This window comes from Ruditapes philippinarum, unplaced genomic scaffold (assembly GCF_026571515.1).
Source record: "Ruditapes philippinarum isolate M1 unplaced genomic scaffold, ASM2657151v2 ctg1604_1_1_1_1, whole genome shotgun sequence".
Classification (NCBI taxonomy): domain Eukaryota; kingdom Metazoa; phylum Mollusca; class Bivalvia; order Venerida; family Veneridae; genus Ruditapes; species Ruditapes philippinarum.
The window spans coordinates 118,476-140,436 of record NW_026856935.1 but is presented as its reverse complement, the minus strand read 5'-3'; the positions used below and the strand labels follow the sequence as shown (position 1 = coordinate 140,436).

Genomic DNA, 21,961 nt, shown 5'->3' with positions numbered 1-21,961 from the left:
CTCTATGTTTCAAATTTTTTGTGCATAGCTTGGTATATGGTTGAAATTGTAACAAAAAATGCAAGGAGGGTCACATACGATTGTCATGTGACCAATGACTAGTTATGTTCATGTCATGAATCAAACTTGCAACTTCCTCATAGAAGCTTAAACAATGTCATCAATTTCTGGGTTCCTTTGCATCAGTGCAAAACCACCAAGTATATATTAAACACATGTATATTCGATTTAACAATAACAAGAGGGCCTAGATCGCACACCTGACTCATCGAACTTGTCCGAGCAATTACAAGCATCCTGACCAAGTTTGATTAAAGCAAGAAATAAACAAAAACAAAATTGAGCATTTGTACATTTTATTTACTTTTGTACATTTAACAATAAACTTTACATATTTTTTTTCATAACTTTTAACTATAAGACAAGATAAGAAGACTTCTTAAACACTTTCCTCAGAGAATTGCATTATCTTAAAATCCATTATGATTTGAGCCACGTCACGACAAAACCAACATAATGGGTTTGCGACCAGCATGGATCCAGACCAGCCTGCGCATCCGCGCAGTCTGATCAGGATCCATGCTGTTCGCTATCAGTTTCTCTACTTGTTATAGGGTTTTTAAGCGAACAGTATGGATCCTGATCAGACTGCGCAGATGCGCAGGCTGGTCTGGATCCATGCTGGTTGCAAACCCATTATGTTGGTTTTGTCACGGCACAGCTCTTATGATTTTTTTTCCCTCAAAATTAATGTTGGATTGCAGGTAATTTGTTTATGTAATAAGTCACAAGTTTCAATTTGACAATTTCAAAATGTAAATATAAGCTTTATAAGAAATAATCTTTAGTGTCAAAACATTAGATAATTAATGATATATCTAAGTTATTTAAATAATCATAATTTCATTTTATTTGCAATAAAAGGGTAAGTTTGCCCTCTAAAGATTACCCCATTAACTCATAAGACTATAAAAATTAAATCAATTTTACAAAATCAAGCAATTAGGATTGATTTATATCAGTTAGGTACAATATACGGTATCATTCATTTCAGGTTATTACACCAGCTGTCGGGTTTAGAAATATTCCCATCTTCCTGTCAAAACCCTTTTAACAAATGACATTCTGTATTTTGTTGATATTTCAAAATTACTGTTATGGTACAGTATAACAGTTAAAAAAGACCACCTCCTAGAAAAGACCTTATAGCATAAATAGTCTTTTGAGGCCAGCAATAAAACAGCAGAATTTGATTTTTTTTCTTTCCTTTTTTTAAATCTATATAGGTTGATTAAAAATACAATAATTATCATACTAATACATCACAATACATTCAAACATGACAGTTTTATGGTGATGTTTCTATTTTTGTCAAGCAATGGTAGTACTAAAATAAAGAATCTAAATAGAATTCAGAGCATTATCTAATTATTTAATAACTGATTATCTTTCTTTGTTAATTTTATCCCCAAACTGATACTGGTCTTCTACATTCCTGATTGACAAAGACAGACAGACAGTTTATAATAACAATTCTCTAAGAGAAGCCTTCAAGTGAAGTTAGACAATTTTTGTGAACGACCTTTTTTAATTAATAAACAATTTATAATTTTCATTCAACACAGATATATACTCTTAAATGCCCAAGTTCTAATAACATAACTAATTCCTTCTCGCATAACAATAATAAGCAAGCTCGTATCGTTAGGTAAGGTACTTCTAATATTTTTTTCCAGGAGAATGGCCTGCTTACAAATAAACCACTTCACTACACATGTCAAATTAAATATGCAAACTCAATCATAACACAAAACATACCCATATAATGACAATGCCATGTAATCTTGGCATATTTGCACATTATTTTTTCTTCTAAGGCAAACTAATTGCATTGTTACACTTAATAATAAAAACACCATTCATGTAACTTTTCCCTCATAGATATATCCACAATTTAAACAAGCTTTATCCTTGGAACTCCCATGATCCTTCATGGTTCAGCTATTCTGTTACAGAGAAAATGCTGCCAAACTTTTACGTAGCAATTCCATCAAGTTCTATCGTAACAAGCCCTTTTTGCAACACATTTTCGGAACACATTTTCATGTTTTTGAACCATACTCGTGGCTGATTGTAGACTACTGACCATTTTAAAATTTGTTTGTTTTTAAATTTCTTTTACAAAGTTTCATGTTGATAATAACGGTCCACTATGTGACTGCGATGATGGTGATGTCGGCCTCTGAGGCACTGGATGAGGTAAGGAATGTGCACGAGGGATTGGATGTGGCAGTGGGTGGGGTATTGGATGAGACAAAGGAAAAGGATGAGCTCCTGGTACACGAGGCTGCTCCTTTTTATCTTTTAACCGAAGCCATGTGTCCCCTAAAGCCTTAGCAAAATGATCGTCAACAGAATTAGGGGCTGCGGCTTCAGACTGATCGTTCTTTGGTTTGAGTGCCGACCATGTGCTGTCTCCCAACGCTCGTGCAAAATGATCATCAACTGATCCTGAAAAAACAAATATTTATGATATAGGCATATTGCTTGAGTTGTACATCAAGGAATATTGCAATTTTTAGGTTATTAAATTCAGATGTTACATTTTCATTAAAAATTTACTATGTTACTGTACCATATTGAATGGACAGAAATATCAATATATATTGTCACATCTTGTTCAGCTGTTTTTCATCATTGAAAATTTTAAGCTTGATACAAAGGGACATCACTTAGGCTGGCATAATGACATACAGTATTCAGATACAAGTTTGCTCCCTTTGAATTTGAAATGTTAATAAGAACTTGTTTGACCAACAATTTATTCTGTTTATGGTGCCAACTAGAATACAAAATAGTGGGTTTGTAATATAACACTCCTGGAAATATACAGTCAACAATCATCTGAAAATTTAACTTAACACTGAAGAAAGTTTAGGACTGTTTGATACTGTTGAAACCTATTTACACACCTGTTATAGAGACATTTTTGTTAGCAGCTGGTGCTGATGGTGTCATGGCATTCCCCGGTGATGGTTGCCTGGGTGGGGCTATAGGCACAGTCTGAGGCAATGGGGGTGGGGGAGATGGTGTTACTGAAGGATTCCTTGTAAGATATTCCGGATAGTGTTTGCCAAGTGATCGCCTAAAATGTTCCTCAATAGCAGGGTCACAAATATCTGAAAATACAAAATAAAATTCAACTGTTGTTACATAAGGAAAAAGTAGGTATAAATAAATGTATGTACATGTAAACAGTTTTAAGTTTATTAACATTCTAAGGTTAGAATTTTTAAAGACTATTAATCCTTCGATCCCCCTCTCTTCCCTTTCCTGGAGGCCCCCTCCTAACATCGTTGTTTTAAGCTGCTATTACTTTCTTAAATTTTGTAGGACAATGCAGTATGTGAATAAAACTAAATTTGAGTAATATTTGTGTATACTGTAACCATTGATGATGAATTTCATCTTGCTTAAACACAATTGTTTGATGGTGGAAATCAAGTGCACCCTGCATCAAGTGCAAACCAACAAAATCCTGCACATCCATGCTATCTGATCTTCAGGTCTGCACTGTTTGCTATTTAGTCAGTCCATATTTTTCTTGAAATGATTAACGGTTTTGTCCAGATAATATTTAGCAACCTAAGGGTAAATAAGTTGTTAATTGAATGAATGAAACTTAACAGAAAACTAAGTCACCGACTATCTGATTTTCAAGGAAAAATTAATGATACACTAAGCTATATTTGTACCTGAAGCTTGTCCTTGGTTTTTTGGAAATGTGAACAAGTTATTTTCAGACCTCCGTGTATCATTATTTTACCTTGTTTATTTTGCTTCGTTGGACATTTAATTAATACGATATGTGTTACTGCATATTTCTCATCGTTACTCATTCATCTGCCGGGTTTTTTATCACAACGGATGTATTCATTTATCCAATGCATAACCATGTTATAAGTTTTTTGCCGCTTTTTTCAAAATGATAAATTATGCATACAAATTGTCTGTCACAAAATGTTTACATAAATATTCACTATTTTTAATATAACATCTGTTTAAGCTTGGGAACAATGGTGCGTTTGTTTTTTAGTACATGATTTTCAACTTGTTATTGTCCTTCAAAATGTTAAAGACCAATAAAATGAGGCATGCGGCTATCAATCCACGATACTCCCCCACGTAAGCGTGTAACTTTATGTCATTCTACTGTCAAGAAAATTCAATTTCTTTTACATATAACCGACAAAAATATGAAAGTTATGACGGGCTTAATTACAGTTACTATGAATATCATCAACATTTCTACTTCACCTACCAAAACAATGCTAATAATTTTCATTTTTTTTCCTTTAAAAAAGTTACGTTTAAAACCATTTCTCAAATGCCATCCGATTAATTAATATTTTCAGGTAGTTAAAAGTAGCAATTTCAGTCCAATATAATTAATCTTGCCTGTTAAAATGCCAAATAAACCTTTCAGTTTAAATGTTAAAACATTAATTACACAATGATGAGTAAAAGTTTTAATAATTATGTAACCTTTACATGTGACCTGAAGAGTGTATCAAACTGCCAGATATAAATCTACAGCTCTTAATGTCATTTCTTTTCAAAATTGGCTAGTCTTTTACTCCATATTTTTTTTCCCCTTGTTTTCTTTTGGTCATAATTTAATTTTTTTTTTTTTTTTTCTCTCTCATTTACAGGATGAGCCCAGGAGGAAAAAAATGTTTTGATTTAGTTACTATCTTTTTTTACTTTTTTTTTTTTTTTAATTCACATGACATTTGTAAAGGATATTTACATTTACTTATTAAAGAGGGTGACCACCATGTGAATTTAATTCAAGGTGCAGCTTTATATTAATAAAACCCATAAAGTTTTTTTCTTAAAATCAAGATAAATCAAGAAAAAAACAACAAACAAAACAAAAAAAAAAACGATCAAAACTGATACTTCATATATAATTATAACCCACAAAAAACATACAATCATTTTGTCCAAATTGTAGAACATGTTACGAATGATAAAAACTTCATTACAGCATTCTCAAATTCCAGCTTAACTGTACAGCTTTCACAGATAACTTGATCAGACCATCCCTTATCAAACCAGGTATAAAATTTTAAAGATATCGGCTCATTTTATCCTTTACTTTTTACAATAAAATTTATTTCATTCATGATTCTGGAGTTGTGTTATGAATTACCTGTAGAAGATTCTTTCCTACTAGGACTCAACGAGCCATTGCTATTTGTATCAAATCTACGATCTGGAAGAGTCGTGCAGGTAATCACGGAGGGTCGGCTCTGCGTAGGACTATGGCTTCCATTGTTTGCATTATTATTGTTATTCATTGTTAGGTTCAGCGGTCCCTCGTGTGGTGAGGGAAGCTCAAGTCTCGAGTGAGGGTAACACGGCGGCGGTGGGCGAGTTGGTGGTGAGTGCATTGATGCATGACTGGGCAAGTAATTGTGTAGATTATATGGCTGGGGCTCTCCGTTTCTATAGTGATCTGGCGATGGTGATGAATTCCGATGTCTGAAAATACAAAAATAAAATTATATTAATTTTTTACATGTGCTTACATTGTAACACTTATTAACACTTTTGGCGCTGAAACGGATGAATTTCCAAACATAACTTGTCCAGCTCCCCTTTTTGGAACTGACCATTAACAATTTTAAGAAAATCAAGATGAAACTCAGCCAAAGCTATAAGCCTGGTCAGACTACATGCTGGCTTCAGACAGGTGGAAAAGGCTTTCAGCAGTGTAAGGGATACATATCATTTGTATACAATCATGCAAAGAGAAAAATCAGATGTATTTATTTTAAAATGTGTAATCAAGGGGTTTTACACACTCTGTGAGCAGTTGTCAGTACAACAAGAAATTGTTACATGTCTGTCTGTTAATCTAAACCCAAGAATTAATCACACATATAACATATACAAATATGACATCAGTACAAAAGGTTCACAACAGAAAAAAAATCTGACTTGTAACTTCAAAATTTTCGAGTGAACACTTCCCAAAATTTTGCAAGGTAGAAAATCGTGAGTAATGCACAGCCATGTATTTTGCCTGTATTACATAAGAGACCAACCTACACCTACATGTTAACAACAGTACAAAACAGCAACCTGTCGGTATATGACTCATCTATACCTGCTGAAACAATTAAACAAGAAATGTCTGCAACAGGTCTACCTTACCTTCCCCTGCAAATTATATGCTCTAAATTTAATGCACTTTTATTTCACAAGTTTTCATCTACGTAATTGCTGGATTAGGGTCGAATCAATAAAAATAAACTCCTCACAAAAATGAACCCCCCCCCCCCTCCTCTAAAAAAAAAATCCAGAAAAAATCTGAGTTTAGCAAATTTGCAAATTTTTACCTTTTTTTTGTGGGGGGTGGGGGGAGGGGGGGATTGTTGTTGATACTTAATGCTGGTAAATTAATGAGCTTAATGAGCTACTTATAACATTAGTTTTTATTTACAATACAAATATAGCAAAATGAATGTACGTTATCACAATTTTTGTGTGTGTTTTTTTTGTATTTATTTTGTAATTCTATAAAGTCTGCTTAACACCTTGTTATGTAACCTGATACCTTGTTATAGATAAAATTATAGGCAAATAAAAAAAAACAATATCTAAAAATAACAAAAACCTGGAACAGATAATTATCAGCTGCAAACATAATGGTTGATTCCGAAATCTTTAGATATACAGCAAAAAAACGAAGTGGGCGTAGAAAATATTCCTGTGAGAAATGATAGTAATTGTCTTATAAGTTATAGCATGTTTTCGTGTATATCAATTATGTATATTCTATAATACTATAGTAATTAAGACAGGTCAATACGTGGTATCTATAACACCTTAACAAAAACCTTACGCTGATCTCATTGTAATAAATATAAAACTGCATGTAAAAAGAGCATTACAAAAGATTACGCATGACTCATTTCCTTCTATTCATGTATAAACGTTTTTATTAAAGTTTAAGTTTACGTATCAAAACATTATAACCATAAATACACAAGTTGAAACAACCTTTAACGTAATCTCAGTTGAGACCAATTATACTATCATTATAAACCATAGTACGCATATTAATGATTATTAAAATGATTATTAACGTGACAAATTTAAACAAAAAATAAACGCACTGTCCTAATTAAAGAATCAGAACAACGTATATTGTATATATTGTAAACAAATCGGTTCAATGTAGCCAATTTCGTAGTTTATAAAACTATTATATCATTTACAGTAATGACTAATGAGAGAGTTTTTTTTACGATTAAAATTAAATTATAAAACTAATAAATTGTTAATTTCTAAAAGAGAAGTTTAATACTGTCAGAACTGTATATGGAAAATGCCACTTCCATAGATTAGAGGTCTCTCCGAATAAAGGTTAAATAACACTAACTTATAATTGAACAAGGGTTTGATAATAAATTTCACTTATAACTTTCAGTCTAAACAAGAGCTGTCGGTAGGACAGCAACGCTCGACTATTCTTAGTGCTTGATAGTAAAAAAAAAATGCTTGATACAGTTACCTCCTCCTGTTTACAGGTTGGGGTAATGATGGTGAACAAGTGTGCAAAGTTCCAAAGCAATATGTCAATGGACTTTGAAAATATTTGAACTATTACAAAAACTTTAACATAAATTCTAAGTCGAAAAAGGGGCATAATTCTGTCAAAATGCTTGATAGAGTTACCTCCTCCTGTCTACAGGTTGGGGTCATGATGGTGAACAAGTGTGCAAAGTTTCAAAGCCATATGTCAATGGACTTTGAAAATATTTGAACTATTACAAAAACTTTAACGTAAATTCTAAGTCGAAAAAGGGGCATAATTCTGTCAAAATGCTTGATAGAGTTACCTCCTCCTGTCTACAGGTTGGGGTCATGATGGTGAACAAGTGTGCAAAGTTTCAAAGCCATATGTCAATGGACTTTGAAAATATTTGAACTATTACAAAAACTTTAACATAAATTCTAAGTCGAAAAAGGGGCATAATTCTGTCATAATGCTTGATAGAGTTACCTCCTCCTGTCTACAGGTTGGGGTCATGATGGTGAACAAGTGTGCAAAGTTTCAAAGCCATATGTCGATGGACTTTGAAAATATTTGAACTATTACAAAAACTTTAACATAAGTGGTTACGCCGACGCTCGGGTGACTGCAATAGCTCTACTTATTCTTATCGAATAGTTGAGCTAAAAATATATAATCGAACACGCTTACGGTACATGGGCAAATCTTACATAAAAAAGTATTCCGTTAACTTTTGACTCATTTACATGTAAACGCTTGCATTTGAATTAGCCAATCAGATTTCCCACACTGTATCCCGGCCACTTGTTTATCAGCTGTAAAAGGAATTTAATTTAATGAGAGGATTTAATCAAGATTTTTTGGATGTGACAATTAAATAATTTTGTTAAAAGGCATAAAATTTGTTTACTTTTGTTCATAGAATTTATATACAAGAGCTGTCGGTAGGACAGCATGCTTGACTATTCTTAGTGCTTGATAGTAAAAAAAATGCCTGATACAGTTACCTCCTCCTGTTTACAGGTTGGGGTCATGATGGTGAACAAGTGTGCAAAGTTTCAAAGCCATATGTCAATGGACTTTGAAAATATTTGAACTATTACAAAAACTTTAACGTAAATTCTAAGTCAAAAAAGGGGCATAATTCTGTCAAAATGCTTGATAGAGTTACCTCCTCCTGTTTACAGGTTGGGGTCATGATGTTGAACAAGTGTGCAAAGTTTCAAAGCCATATGTCAATGGACTTTGAAAATATTTGAACTATTACAAAAACTTTAACGTAAATTCTAAGTCGAAAAAGGGGCATAATTCTGTCAAAATGCTTAAAAGAGTTACCTCCTGCTGTCTACAGGTTGGGGTCATGATGTTGAACAAGTGTGCAAAGTTTCAAAGCCATATGTCTTTGGACTTTGAAAATATTTGAACTATTACAAAAACTTTAACGTAAATTCTAAGTCGAAAAAGGGGCATAATTCTGTCAAAATGCTTGATAGAGTTACCTCCTCCTGTCTACAGGTTGGGGTCATGATGGTGAACAAGTGTGCAAAGTTTCAAAGCCATATGTCAATGGACTTTGAAAATATTTGAACTATTACAAAAACTTTAACGTAAATTTTAAGTCGAAAAAGGGGCATAATTCTGTCAAAATACTTGATAGAGTTACCTCCTCCTGTCTACAGGTTGGGGTCATGATGGTGAACAAGTGTGCAAAGTTTCAAAGCCATATGTCAATGGACTTTGAAAATATTTGAACTATTACAAAAACTTTAACATAAGTGGTTACGCCGACGCCGACGCTCGGGTGACTGCAATAGCTCTACTTATTCTTATCGAATAGTCGAGCTAAAAAGACAGCCAGAAATCATTCCTATTAAAATAGTCAAAAATAACATCAGTTTTTTCAAGTGGTCTTTTATGTTACTTGGATGTGGTCTAAGTTAAGCATAGGTTTCACTGGTTATGTTCAAATAATTCACAGCAACAATATATTCAATTCACAAATACCCAGGTATAATAATTATATAACAATTCACTTGAAGGCAAATATCATTATAATTTTCAAATTCCGGAATGTTTCCAGATCAATTTTGATGATCTATAGGTACGCCCTTCATTTCCTACAGAGACGAGAAATCTGTTCATCGTGCATTTTTTACAGGTTCAGTTTTTCCATTCATAAAACCACTCAGCTTATGCGATTCAGATCTTGCTCCTTAAGTTGCAGCATGTGGCTTCAAAGCACAGGTTGGAACAGTTGAAATTTGCACTGCAAAACAACTGTAAAGCAATTGTTTTTTATTGTAGACATAGAAGTATTTTACGCTAATCATCGTTAATGCCGCAAACATACTTAGCCGAGTTCCTGCAGCTGCTACCTATGGGAATTTTTTGTCTCCAGACTGCATATTATTGCAGAAAATATAATCCCTGGCACCCACCAGTTATAAAGATAAGCCAAATTTAATTACCAAAGTTATTGCTACGGCACAATTACCAGCAAAAATCTTAAATACTTAGAATATCTATACAAGTTACAGATGCTGATGCAAAGACCGTGCATATTTCATTACTATTCAGTCAATGACTCTGAGAAAAGTACATGATGTTTGCTTGTATATTTCTTTTGTAATTCAGCCAGAAATTGGTCTATTGGATAGAGTTGATATCAGCATAACACAAGCTTCTGAAGAGATGGCATTTATGTGCACTTAGTAAACTTTTTGCAAAGACATTGCAGGCAGATTATGCCGAGTGTTTTTCACTGTAAATGTCTGCACATTTGTAACAGATCTATTGCAGCAGTTTCATAATAAGTTCTTCCCAATTAACCAAGTTACATCAGTACTGAGGTAAACATTGTACTGTGCCACTAGTGAACCATTGTACTTTATAACAAGTGAACCATTGTATGGCCCCCACCAGTGATCCAAACTATATATATGTAAATTGTTAGCTACAATACTTTACCACCTGAACCATTGTACTGAACCATAGCAATTAACCCCCAGATAAGCACTGTACATTAAACCATTATACTTTACCATCAATACTTCATTTCACTTTGTGAATCATGGTACTTTATCACCAGTGAACCATATTACAACCTGAATGAACCATTGTACTTTACAACTTCAGTGAACCATGGTATATCACCTCCTGTGAACCATTGTACTTTAGAACAAGTGTACTAATATACATTACAAACCAGTGATCCATTGCACTTTACAATCTGAGTGAACCCATTGTAATTCACCGCCTGTGAACCACTGTACTATACAAAAAGTGTACCATTGTACATTACAAACCAGTGAACCATTGTAATTCATAATCAAGGAACGGTGCACTGCACTTTACATTGGTAATTCTAATACTTTACCACAAGTGAACCACTGCTCTATTCAACCTGAGCAAACCAAAGAAATTCACAAGCGAAAATGTGTACTTTACCCCAGTGAATAAGTGTACTTTACTCCCAGTGAACAATTGTACTTTACCCCCAGTGAAAATGTGTCCATTTCCCCCAGTGAAAATGTGTATTTTACCCCCAGTGAACAATTGTACTTTACCCCAGTGAACAAGTGTACTTTACCCCCAGTGAACAATTGTACTTTACCCCCAGTAAAAAATTGTACTTTACCCCCAGTGAACAATTATTGTACTTTACTCCCAGTGAATAATTGTACTTTACCCCCAGTGAACAATTGCACTTTACCCCCATTAAACAATTGTACTTTACCCCCAGTGAACAATTGTACTTTACCCCCAGTGAACAATTGTTCTTTACCCCCAGTGAACAATTGCCCTTTACCCCCAGTGAACAATTGTACTTTACCCCCAGTGAATCATTGTTATTCATCACAACATCACAAGTTAGTCTGAATCAAACAGAAAATCTGAAGTTATTCTGAAATTAAGCTGAAGTTTTGCTGAATAAATGCTGAATACTGCCTAACAGCAAAATACATGCCATGATTCATTGCTGAGCTTCAAAATTAGGCATCTCAATACCTTTTGAATAAAAGTGCATAAAGTGTTCAAACTTATTTCAGGTTTCAGAAAAAGGTTTCAGAAAATATATACCTGAGAAATATACTAAAAAGCCTGACATGTTCAGATAAAATGTTCTGTCTAGTTTCAGCTAAATTACAAAATATATTTCAAATATTCACAGGACATGATGTGATGATTTCACACTTTACCACACATGATGTGAACATACTAAGGGGTATCATAGCTTTGATCCACAACCACCCAGTAAACATCATCCTGTAATTTAGCTGGAACTCAAGAGCTTCCCTACTTCTATCCCTCTCTTGTTCAATAAAGTAAACAGACTTGAACAATTCAAAACCACTAGACATCACATTCCTTTACCTTTATTGTAAATAACTGTCTCTCAAACAATAATGAGCGGTGGGGTAATTCAGTTTATAACAATGCAATGGTGGTATAAGTTTGATGGATGCTTTTCTGCTTGTTTTTTTTGCAAGTAAAAGAATTCTCCTATCTTAATATATTTTCTATTTGTGTTTGAAGTTGAAAGGACTATAATGATGTGTTTATTTGCTGCACTACAGAGCAAAGCAATAAAATATGACACAAATGACATATATTAAAGTTTAATCAAACCTATCATACCTTTATTTCCTTTATAATTGAACATGATATATAAATTAATTATGCAAATCAATTTAAATATATCGTATAAAGGCTGCAGGTTACAGCAGTCAACTGTCTCAAGGTTGAGTCTACACAATAAGTGGAAGTAAACCTGTATTAAGACCACCTCTAAAGAAAGATAATTGTTCAGCCAACATGCTAATGAATGCTAAAATCAAACCTTTAAAAAAAACACCTCAAAATAACAACCACTTCAAAACATTGTTATTAATTAAAGGCAAGCATATTTTAAGGTATATCCAAGGTATGTCCAAGGACAATTAAACAAATATAGTGCAAAACTGGTACATGTACTGGGCATTAACAGTCAAGTTTTACTGTATTTCATACTTTGATATCTTAATTAAATTTTACACTTTATTACTCTGCAATGATTTGCTAACCATACATTTTTATTCAGCTTCCTTTCCCCCCTGATAAGCCAATTTAATAGATATGAAAACACTTTTTACTAGATAGGTAATAATGTGTCTGTTTCTACAGACATAATCATTCACGCCCTCTGTATATTTACTTATAGATTACAAGTTACCGACAATATCAAAAGTAAAAACTTCTTTCCTATGAAAATTATATTTCTTTGTTTGATTATGATATGAAAACTTGATTTCTTTTTTTGGTTGGGTTTTTATGTTGCACTGACACAGTATTAAGGTCATATGGCGACTTTCCAGCTTTTCACTGGTAGAGGAAGACCTCAAAAGCCCTTCTGTTTATTATTTCAGGCACAAATGTGCACCTTAACCACTGATGTTAAGTAAGCTGGCAGGATATCTTCCTCCTATGAAATAATCCAAAGTCCCTGGCAGGATTTGAACCCATGGCTGTGAGGGGCAAGTGGTGTAATGTCAACCATTCAACCACAGACACCTCACTTGACTTCATAAAAAACCTTGATTAAAATATTTTGCTTTTCATTATTGTGAATTATTTAAGTTTATGTAAAGCTTCAATTATTATATTATGTATTAAAGTAACAATACACTGGCTCTAATTTAATAATGTCAAGTCACTTTACTTGAATAGTTTAAACTTAATAACCCTAAGCTTGCTGGCAGTAAAAGATTCTACCCATGCAACCAGTGCAGACCAAGATCAGCTGGCAAATCTGTGCCATCTGATCACGGTCAGCTTTAGTTTAAATACATAATGAATTAATAATTTAATCTTAAATCTAAATATTTCCTATAAATTTCACTCCTAACCATTGAAATAGCCCCAACTCATTTTAAGAGACTTCAAACTTAAATCTCACAAAATTTAAGATGGACTGATGGATGAATATCAAGCTATAATATAGGATGATTGTCTAAAAATCAACAAAAAATACTTACAATGATGTCTCTGAACTGATCTGTTTATGTATAGTGTGGTGTTCCTTCTCATATTTTGGTGGTTTAGAAACTTCTAACCATTTCTGTACTCTTTCATGCATGTTCATTTTTGTAGGTAATTCCTTGCCATACGATGGCCGAGCGTCATACTCGACATGTTCAGGAGCTTGGGTCAGCACCGGTGGTCCCTCGATTGAAGTTGGAACAGGCGGCGGCAATGGAACACCTTTATATAGGGGGTCTTGAGCTGCAATAAATGAAGAAAAAATGTTGAATACTCCCCACCTAGAATACCATATGAGGGAACCATATTAACTTGGTGACTGTGACCAAAATAATGCATAGCCGGGCACCAAGATAGATACCTTCTCTATGAGACAAGCTGGAAAATATACAAAATATGATCTGCAATTTTTACATCATGATCTTAATATGTTAAGCTATATCATTGTCTAACATCAAAATCTAACATCTATTACTGCATAGCTGTTCCAGAGATAGTACTCAAGATATGATTGCTGGCTAAGATGACTACTGTTCTGTTCTGTTATATAACGGCATATTACAAATTAACATGCTTATAAAATATTATAAAACAAGTTTATAATCTTATGTAAAAATAGATAAAAACTTAAAAACTCATACACCTTTAAACCTAGTGACTAGAACACAACTTCCCCCTGTTATACTATTGTTAATGGATGCCAGATAAAAACTTTTTTTCTTTAATTTTCACTTTATTTTTTTAATACAATTTAATATACAATTACGTTAAGGTCAGAAAAATAGTTAAATATGGTAAAGGAAAATAAACAGACTAATACACTATCTTGATCTAACTGCAGAATTTTTTTTTCTTATTTACAGTACTAAAAATAAACTTTTTTTTATTGCTGTCATTCAAATAACGAATCAAACACAAAAAACGCAAAACAAAACAAAAATACAAATGAAATTTACGCTCGGTCTTTTTGATGTATTACCGAAAATAATACATCTTTACAAGGTTTAAGCCAAGATGACTCATAATTATACCTTGTAAGTTGCAAAAACCACTTGACAAACTTTGGCAATATTACAAGTACATAATCTATGAATGAGGAGCTCACAGGTATCCGAATAAATTGAGAAATGACAGGAAACACGCTTCAGTAAATTTTGATAGTGACATTTAAATCCTGTGGAAAAGGACAATGTTTTCACATGAATGAGTTTTTTTTATCTACCTATATTGATATATATATTTTATAATGAGTAATGATCACACTGAAAGCCGTCCTTATTTTTATGAATGAAATTTACGTCAAAGTTATCAACCCCCTGTATATCTTAAGACAGGTACTCTATTCTAATGTGCTTTTTTGTATAAGAACATAAATTATGGAAACGGGGAAATATGTTTGCATTTAAACCCGTATATTAAACTGCGCAACAAATGTTCCCTTGTTTCAAACGCAGATGTGATGTGTATACATTACTTAAATGTAAAATACCCTTTACATAAATAAAATTTAACAGGTGACCTAGTTAAATAAAAATTACCACAAAAAGACATTTACTTTGTAGATCTTGGGGCTAAAATTCACACGTTTGACAGCATATCTGATGGGGTTTTAAAAAAAAAAATTTCTGCCACAAAGACCACAATGAGAAAATAATGACCACAAATATTTTCCTACATACAAGAAAGTCATGGGTTATACATACATATATTGAATAGTAAGCATGATCATCATTTGATTAGTATATATGAGTATAATATAAAACCACAGATCTTGTTTGCTTTTGCATTTGTATTGCCCTGTATTTTAAAATCTGATAATTACAGCTTTTTTAAGTGTAGCAGTTCCTTTTTTTTAATATTGAAAATAAATAAGCATTTTGCTTTGTTTGTAATTAAAGCACCAGTCCTGATTTTAAGATATTAAGTGTAGCCATAATATTATACAAATGTATCCTCATGTATGTTGTGATAGTAACAGTTTATTAACAACTTCTCCTCCACCACAGTCAATATTCACTAAAGCTCTTAAGAGCAACTTAAGCATTATGGAAATATATTTGCCACAGCTACAATTTATTAAGATACAACAATTTTCTTATTCATCCAGATTATAATTAGAATTCAATAAGAAACTGAATACCTTATGCTTTATGTAATGTAGATGAAACTGACCAAGCAGTTTACATTGAATGGTAAATATCAGCACCACTCATGTCAATGTTAGTATAAATGTTAACAAGCTAATATTTAGTTGATGTCAATGTACATTATATCAATGTAAGCTGAGTTGGTATCAATGTAAAAACATATTCATATCAATGTCAATGAAAGCCAACTGATGCCAATTTAAATGTAAGCTTTAATATTATATCATATCAATGTTCAGAGTTAATTTAAATATAATGAGGGCATTGATGAAAATTTATATCAATATTTAAGTAATTTTATATGAATTTTAAATTAAGTTGACCTTCATAGAAGAAAGCTGATGCCAATGAAAGAATAAAATTAGTATATTTTTATTTTATGTATACAAGTTGAAGTGAAAGTAAGTATAATTACAAATAATATTTGTAAAATCCAGTGTGACCTGCCTTCAGGACAACAAAATGTAAATGAAATTTGTGATGACCTTAACAACATTCAAGGTTCATGCGAACAATCATCGAAAAACCTTGATTGTATCTCATCCTAGATGAAATCTTTAATTGTTATTTGTCTTTGAAGTGTTTAATACCATTATCTTTAGCCAGCTTCAATCAATGATGACTATATAGTAATAGAAATCATACTTTCCAAGGAAGCAATGGTCAATTGAAGATAAAATTACCTTATTCGAAAAAGGCGTACACTGCGATTTATCAACGGATATCTCCGAAATTTATCCGCTATCTCTCAAGTATGTATTGACGCAAATGGATATCTATTGTTAATAATCAAAACTTTTCAAAGTGTTCTTCAAATAATGAAAATGTCTGTTAACTACCATATTTATTATAATAAACATGCAGTTTTTTTCCTAAAAAGGAAACGTTTAATCTACCATTATCACCTTGAATGTCACTAACAATTTATGATCTAAGCATTCAAGTAGTCAACAGTATGAAGAGATAGGTATAATTTTGTAGTTCAAAGGGATCTGTCACTAGATGGTTATGAAGATTTTGTTTACCATATATGTCATTAAGTTCAAATTTTTAAATATGGATAACTGAACTTTTTTTTTAAATTTGGACCGTGTACATTGTACTTATATATGGATCGATTTCAAGGTCAATAATGTAAAATTTAATGGCAATGAGTTCAACATTAGTTATACTATGTAGTCTCATGTAAGATTGAATGATTGTGCAGTACAACACTGGTGGCATCTAAGACTGCACGATAAATTCACCGCTGTCATACCAACACGTCTATTTTAAAATGATGAAAATAAATCTTCACAAAATAAATTATCATTCAGGCAAAATTATATCATGGACTATTAATTATCTTAGAACTAACACATTGTTGCATGATTTACTCACAAACGAAATTACTTTTAATTTTTTTCTTCTTTTTTTTTTTTAAATATTATGTCATTAATAATAATTTGAATTTGGGTGTAATTTCAACTTAAGGTGGAGTTTTATATAGTAACAATAGAAACATATGTTGTGTATAGACACACCCATGTTTTACATTCATATTTTATCTAAACAGGTTATCATGCTATCTTACAATACTATCATGTTAACTTTTAAAGCTAGTCATATTACTTTAATAACAAAAAGTGTGCACTAATTGTCAATTTAAAGGGATTTCATTATCAACAATACTGAAAATAAACAGTTGCAAGTATATTATAAACTTTATTTGGTAACTATTCTATGGTATGTGATTAATTGTTAGCTATTCCATGGTATGTGATGAAATGTTAGCTATTCCTTCATATGTGAAGAAATGTCAGCTATTCCTTGGTATGTGATGAAATGTAAGCTATTCAATGGTATGTGATGAAATGTTAGCTATTCCTTGGTATGTGATGAAATGTTAGCTAGTCCTTGGTATGTGATGAAATGTTAGTTATTAAATGGTATGTGATGAAATGTTAGCTATTCTTTGGTATGTGATGAAATGTTAGCTATTCTTTGGTATGTGATGAAATGTTAGCTATTCCTTGGTATGTGATGAAATGTTAGCTATTCAATGGTATGTGATTAAATGTCAGCTATTCAATGGTATGTGATAAAATGTTAGCTATTCTTTGGTATGTGATGAAATGTTAGCTATTCAATGGTATGTGATTGAATGTCAGCTATTCCTTGGTATGTGATGAAATGTTAGCTTTTCCTTGGTATGTGATGAAAAGTTAGCTATTCAATGGTATGTGATGAAATGTTAGCTATTCCTTGGTATGTGATGAAATGTTAGCTATTCAATGGTATGTGATGAAATATTAGCTATTCCTTCATATGTGAAGAAATGTTAGCTATTCCTTGGTATGTGATGAAATATTAGCTATTTCTTGTTATGTGATGAAATGTTAGCTATTCAATAGTATGTGATGAAATGTTAGCTATTCAATGGTATGTGATGAAATGTTAGCTATTCCTCGGTATGTGATGAAATGTTAGCTATTCCTTGGTATGTGATGAAATGTTAGCTATTCAATGGTATGTGATGAAATGTTAGCTATTCCTCGGTATGTGATGAAATGTTAGCTATTCCTTGGTATGTGATGAACTGTTAGCTTTTCCTTGGTATGTGATGAAATGTTAGCTATTCAATGGTATGTGATGAAATGTTAGCTATTCAATGGTATGTGATGAAATGTAAGCTATTCCTCAGTTTGTGATGAAATGTTAGCTATTCTGTGGTATGTGATGAAATGTTAGCTATTCAATGGTATGTGATGAAATATAAGCTATTCAATGGTATGGGATGAAATGTGAGCTATTCCTAGGTGTGTGAGAAAAAGTTATCTATTTGTTGGTATGTGATGAATGTTAGCTATTCCTTGGTATATGATGAAATGTTAGCTATTTTATGGTATGTGATTAACTGTTAGCTATTCCTTGTTATGTGATGAAATAAAAGCTATTCTATGGTACATAATGAAATGTAAGCTATTCTATGGTATGTGATGAAATGTTAGCTAGTCTATGGTATTTTATGAAATGTAAAGCTAGTCTATGGTATGTAATGAAATGTAAGCTTTTCTATGGTAAGTGATGAAAAGTTAGCTAGTCTATGGTATGTTATGAAATGTCAGCTATTCCTTGGTATGTGATAAAATGTTAGCTAGTCTATGGTATGTGATAAAATATAAGCTAGTCTATGGTACATAATGAAATGTAAGCTATTCTATGGTATGTGATGAAATGTAAGCTATTCCTTGGTAATTGTGATGAAATGTAGCTATTCTTTGGTATGTGATGAAATGTAGCTATTCTACGGTATGTGATGAAATGTAAGCTATTCCTGGGTAATTGTGATGAAATGGAGCTATTCTTTGGTATGTGATGAAATGTAGCTATTCTGTGCTATGTGATGAAATGTTAGCCATTCAATGGTATGTAATGAAATGCCAGCTATTTGGTATGTGATGAAATGTTAGCTATTGTATGATATGTGATGAAGTGTTAGCTATTGTAAGGTATTCAATGTCAAATGTAACTTGATGAAGTAGCTTTTTGGTTGTTTTTATATGCCATATTTGCTCAGTTTTGTAAGTTATGTGTGCTGAAAAGATATTTATTTTTGTGTTTAAGTGCTGGAAATTATATAATTTATTGTGATATGTGGTAAAATATCAAAGCTATTATGTGCTATGTGCTAAACTAACTCAATAAGCAGTATTTTGTGATAATGAATTATTTTAAAATGTGAGCTATTTTCATATGTGCTGGAATGTTAGCTTCTTGTGAGTTTGACTGAATTTCATAAACTCTTCAAAAGTCCTTGTGGAATAGATAGTATTTACCTGATAATAGTATTTTGATTTCCGTAAATGGAAGAGAAAAAGAATTTCATGACTCCTGAATATACAGCTCAGCTTGCACTTTAAAGGCACATTAAGCCTCAGAAATCCGTATCTTTTTAATTCTCTAGAAATGTCAAACATGTGTTAAATAATGTTTTGATAAAGGATTTAGAGCATATTAGATATTAAACAGCTGAAGAAAGTTGTACTGAATGAGCAGTTTTGACATTGATGTCATAAAGGTAGCAAAATGTTAACATTTAAAGTTGTATTTTAACTTCCATACAAAATACTCATTCACTTTGATAGGACTGTAAAGTAGTTCATCTATGCGGAAAATGGTTATTTTTTTAAAACGTTTACAAAATACCAAAAATAAAAAGTTTTTTGAGAAATGAAAATCATATTGGATAGTACAATGTATTTACTATTTCTGACGCAAAATGGGGCTTTAATTATTTATTTATTTTCACAGAGCACATAAACTTTTCGGTAAAAAATTAGTATGCAGACCTTCACTTAGAACATCTTACAAAAACATCTAGTTTTAAGTTTATGTGCTGGGAGACATTTTCATGCCTACCACTTCATTCAATTATATTATAGAGGTCCTGATAATGAATATCTTAACAGAATTCGTTCATCTATCCATTAATAATTTTTTGCTTCATTCATTATAATTGTTTGTGCATTAATTTAAAATAATCATGCAAAGCAGAGTCCAGACTATCATAAATAAACTGTTATATATTAAACTAACAAAAACTCTGACACAATATCAATTTATTAGGCAGTCAAGAAGCACCTGCATTGTATAATTATGGATGTGTCCATGGGGGGGGGAGAGATTTGCCTTTGTATTGCCACCATTGTAGAGCTCTAATTGTTCACAGCTAAATTTTTGTATTTTGATATTGAATACCCTTAAGATTTAAATGGACTGTTCTAACTGCAAAGCTTGGCAAATCCATTAATCAAATTTAGCAGGTTAATATACTGTACATTGTGATTTTGAGATGTAAGTAGTTAATTAATTGCCTGCAATATGTTAAAACATGTTAATATATAATACTACAGAATATCCCTAATGGCTTATTTCCCAAAATATTTTCTAATATAATCAAATATAACTCTAAATACCTTAAACAGACTTTAAAAAGACCCTAAATATACAATGTAATAGAACTTAAATATACTCATTCATTATAACTGATTGTAAAAATATGAAATATTGTAAAATTTTAAAATTGAATAGCCATGACTAATACAAAATGTCTTTTATTGAGCTTTTAAGGAGTTATGAAATCAGATACAAAGAAAACAAAAGTTGATTAGCCCATAACAAAAATATGTCAAAAAACATAATTCTGAATGAAATTTTTTTTAAGCATTATATAACATCACCATCTACTGAATATAATTTTTTCTGACACCCGTCAAGTTTTTTTATTGAGACAAAAAGTGAAGAAAAAAATATATATTCACCTGCTTTTAAATACCATGACGACCATAAGTATGGATTAACTGACGAATAATCGTAAAGTTCAGAGAGAAGATGCGACCTTGACAGAGCACAAGGACAGTTGGGTATTGTGCACCACGATACTGCCGGCCCGGGTGGTGGCGGATGCCATAATGGAAGAAATGGCACTGTTGGTAAATTGACACTACTGTTCAAACTGTAACCACCAAACCCTGATCTTAAGTCACTTAACCGCGGCTCCAATAAAGACATTGTCCTCCGACTCTCTATATTTGTATCCAAGTTCAGCATGGGACACTTTTATACCAACACACACCTTATACAATCTTAACAGTTAACACTATCCAAACCTAACACCTTCCCAGTTTTATACCATTGAATTAAACATTGACAACTCTTTCAAATATATATATGCACTTTCATCAAATTTTAAACTATCCCCGTAATTGTAACTGTAACGATTTTTATTTCATAAATTTCATTTCGTGTTTCGTTGATAAATTATAAGTTACGTATGTAAAAGATCCAATTCATTCAAATCATGCTATCTGTCTATCCGATAGAAATACTTCAGGTGAGTAATACAAACAGCTCACTTCAGGTAATGTAAACTAGACTGCAAAACCCGCTAAGATAAAACCGTAAATTCATTTATAACTATACAGCTATCCTTAACGTGAACTCCACTGTGAGAACTTGAGTAAAGTAAAGCAATTTGATAGGTCATGTGTGACCTGATACCAAAAGGACATTGTTGTAAACTTGTGTCGGATTGGCCGAAATTGTCAAAATGAACTAGTGTGTGTTAAAGCGAATGCACTCATTACCATAATTATATTTGTAAATAGAGTAATAGATATTTTTTCAATGACTTAAACACATCTTTTCGGTACACTTTAAATCACCT

The 21,961-nt window shown here is 32.2% G+C and overlaps 1 protein-coding gene across 2 annotated transcripts in view; it reads right to left on the bottom strand.

Annotated features, from left to right (window-relative positions):
- Positions 1-339: 339 nt before the first annotated feature.
- The window catches only part of LOC132748190 (transcription cofactor vestigial-like protein 4), a 32,562-nt gene continuing 10,940 nt past the window's right edge, over positions 340-21,961 (bottom strand). Inside the window, exons 1-5 of one of the 2 annotated variants that reach the window (XM_060737750.1) lie at positions 21,057-21,756; positions 13,603-13,849; positions 5,216-5,547; positions 2,973-3,179; positions 340-2,511 (exon numbers count right to left, since the gene is read on the bottom strand). In XM_060737750.1, coding sequence (XP_060593733.1) covers positions 2,189-2,511; positions 2,973-3,179; positions 5,216-5,547; positions 13,603-13,849; positions 21,057-21,345 — 1,398 coding nt within the window. In that variant the 5' untranslated portion in view covers positions 21,346-21,756 and the 3' untranslated portion in view covers positions 340-2,188. Of the gene's footprint in view, positions 2,512-2,972; positions 3,180-5,215; positions 5,548-13,602; positions 13,850-21,056; positions 21,757-21,961 lie in introns of those variants that run through there. The other variant, XM_060737751.1, reaches the window with a different exon arrangement.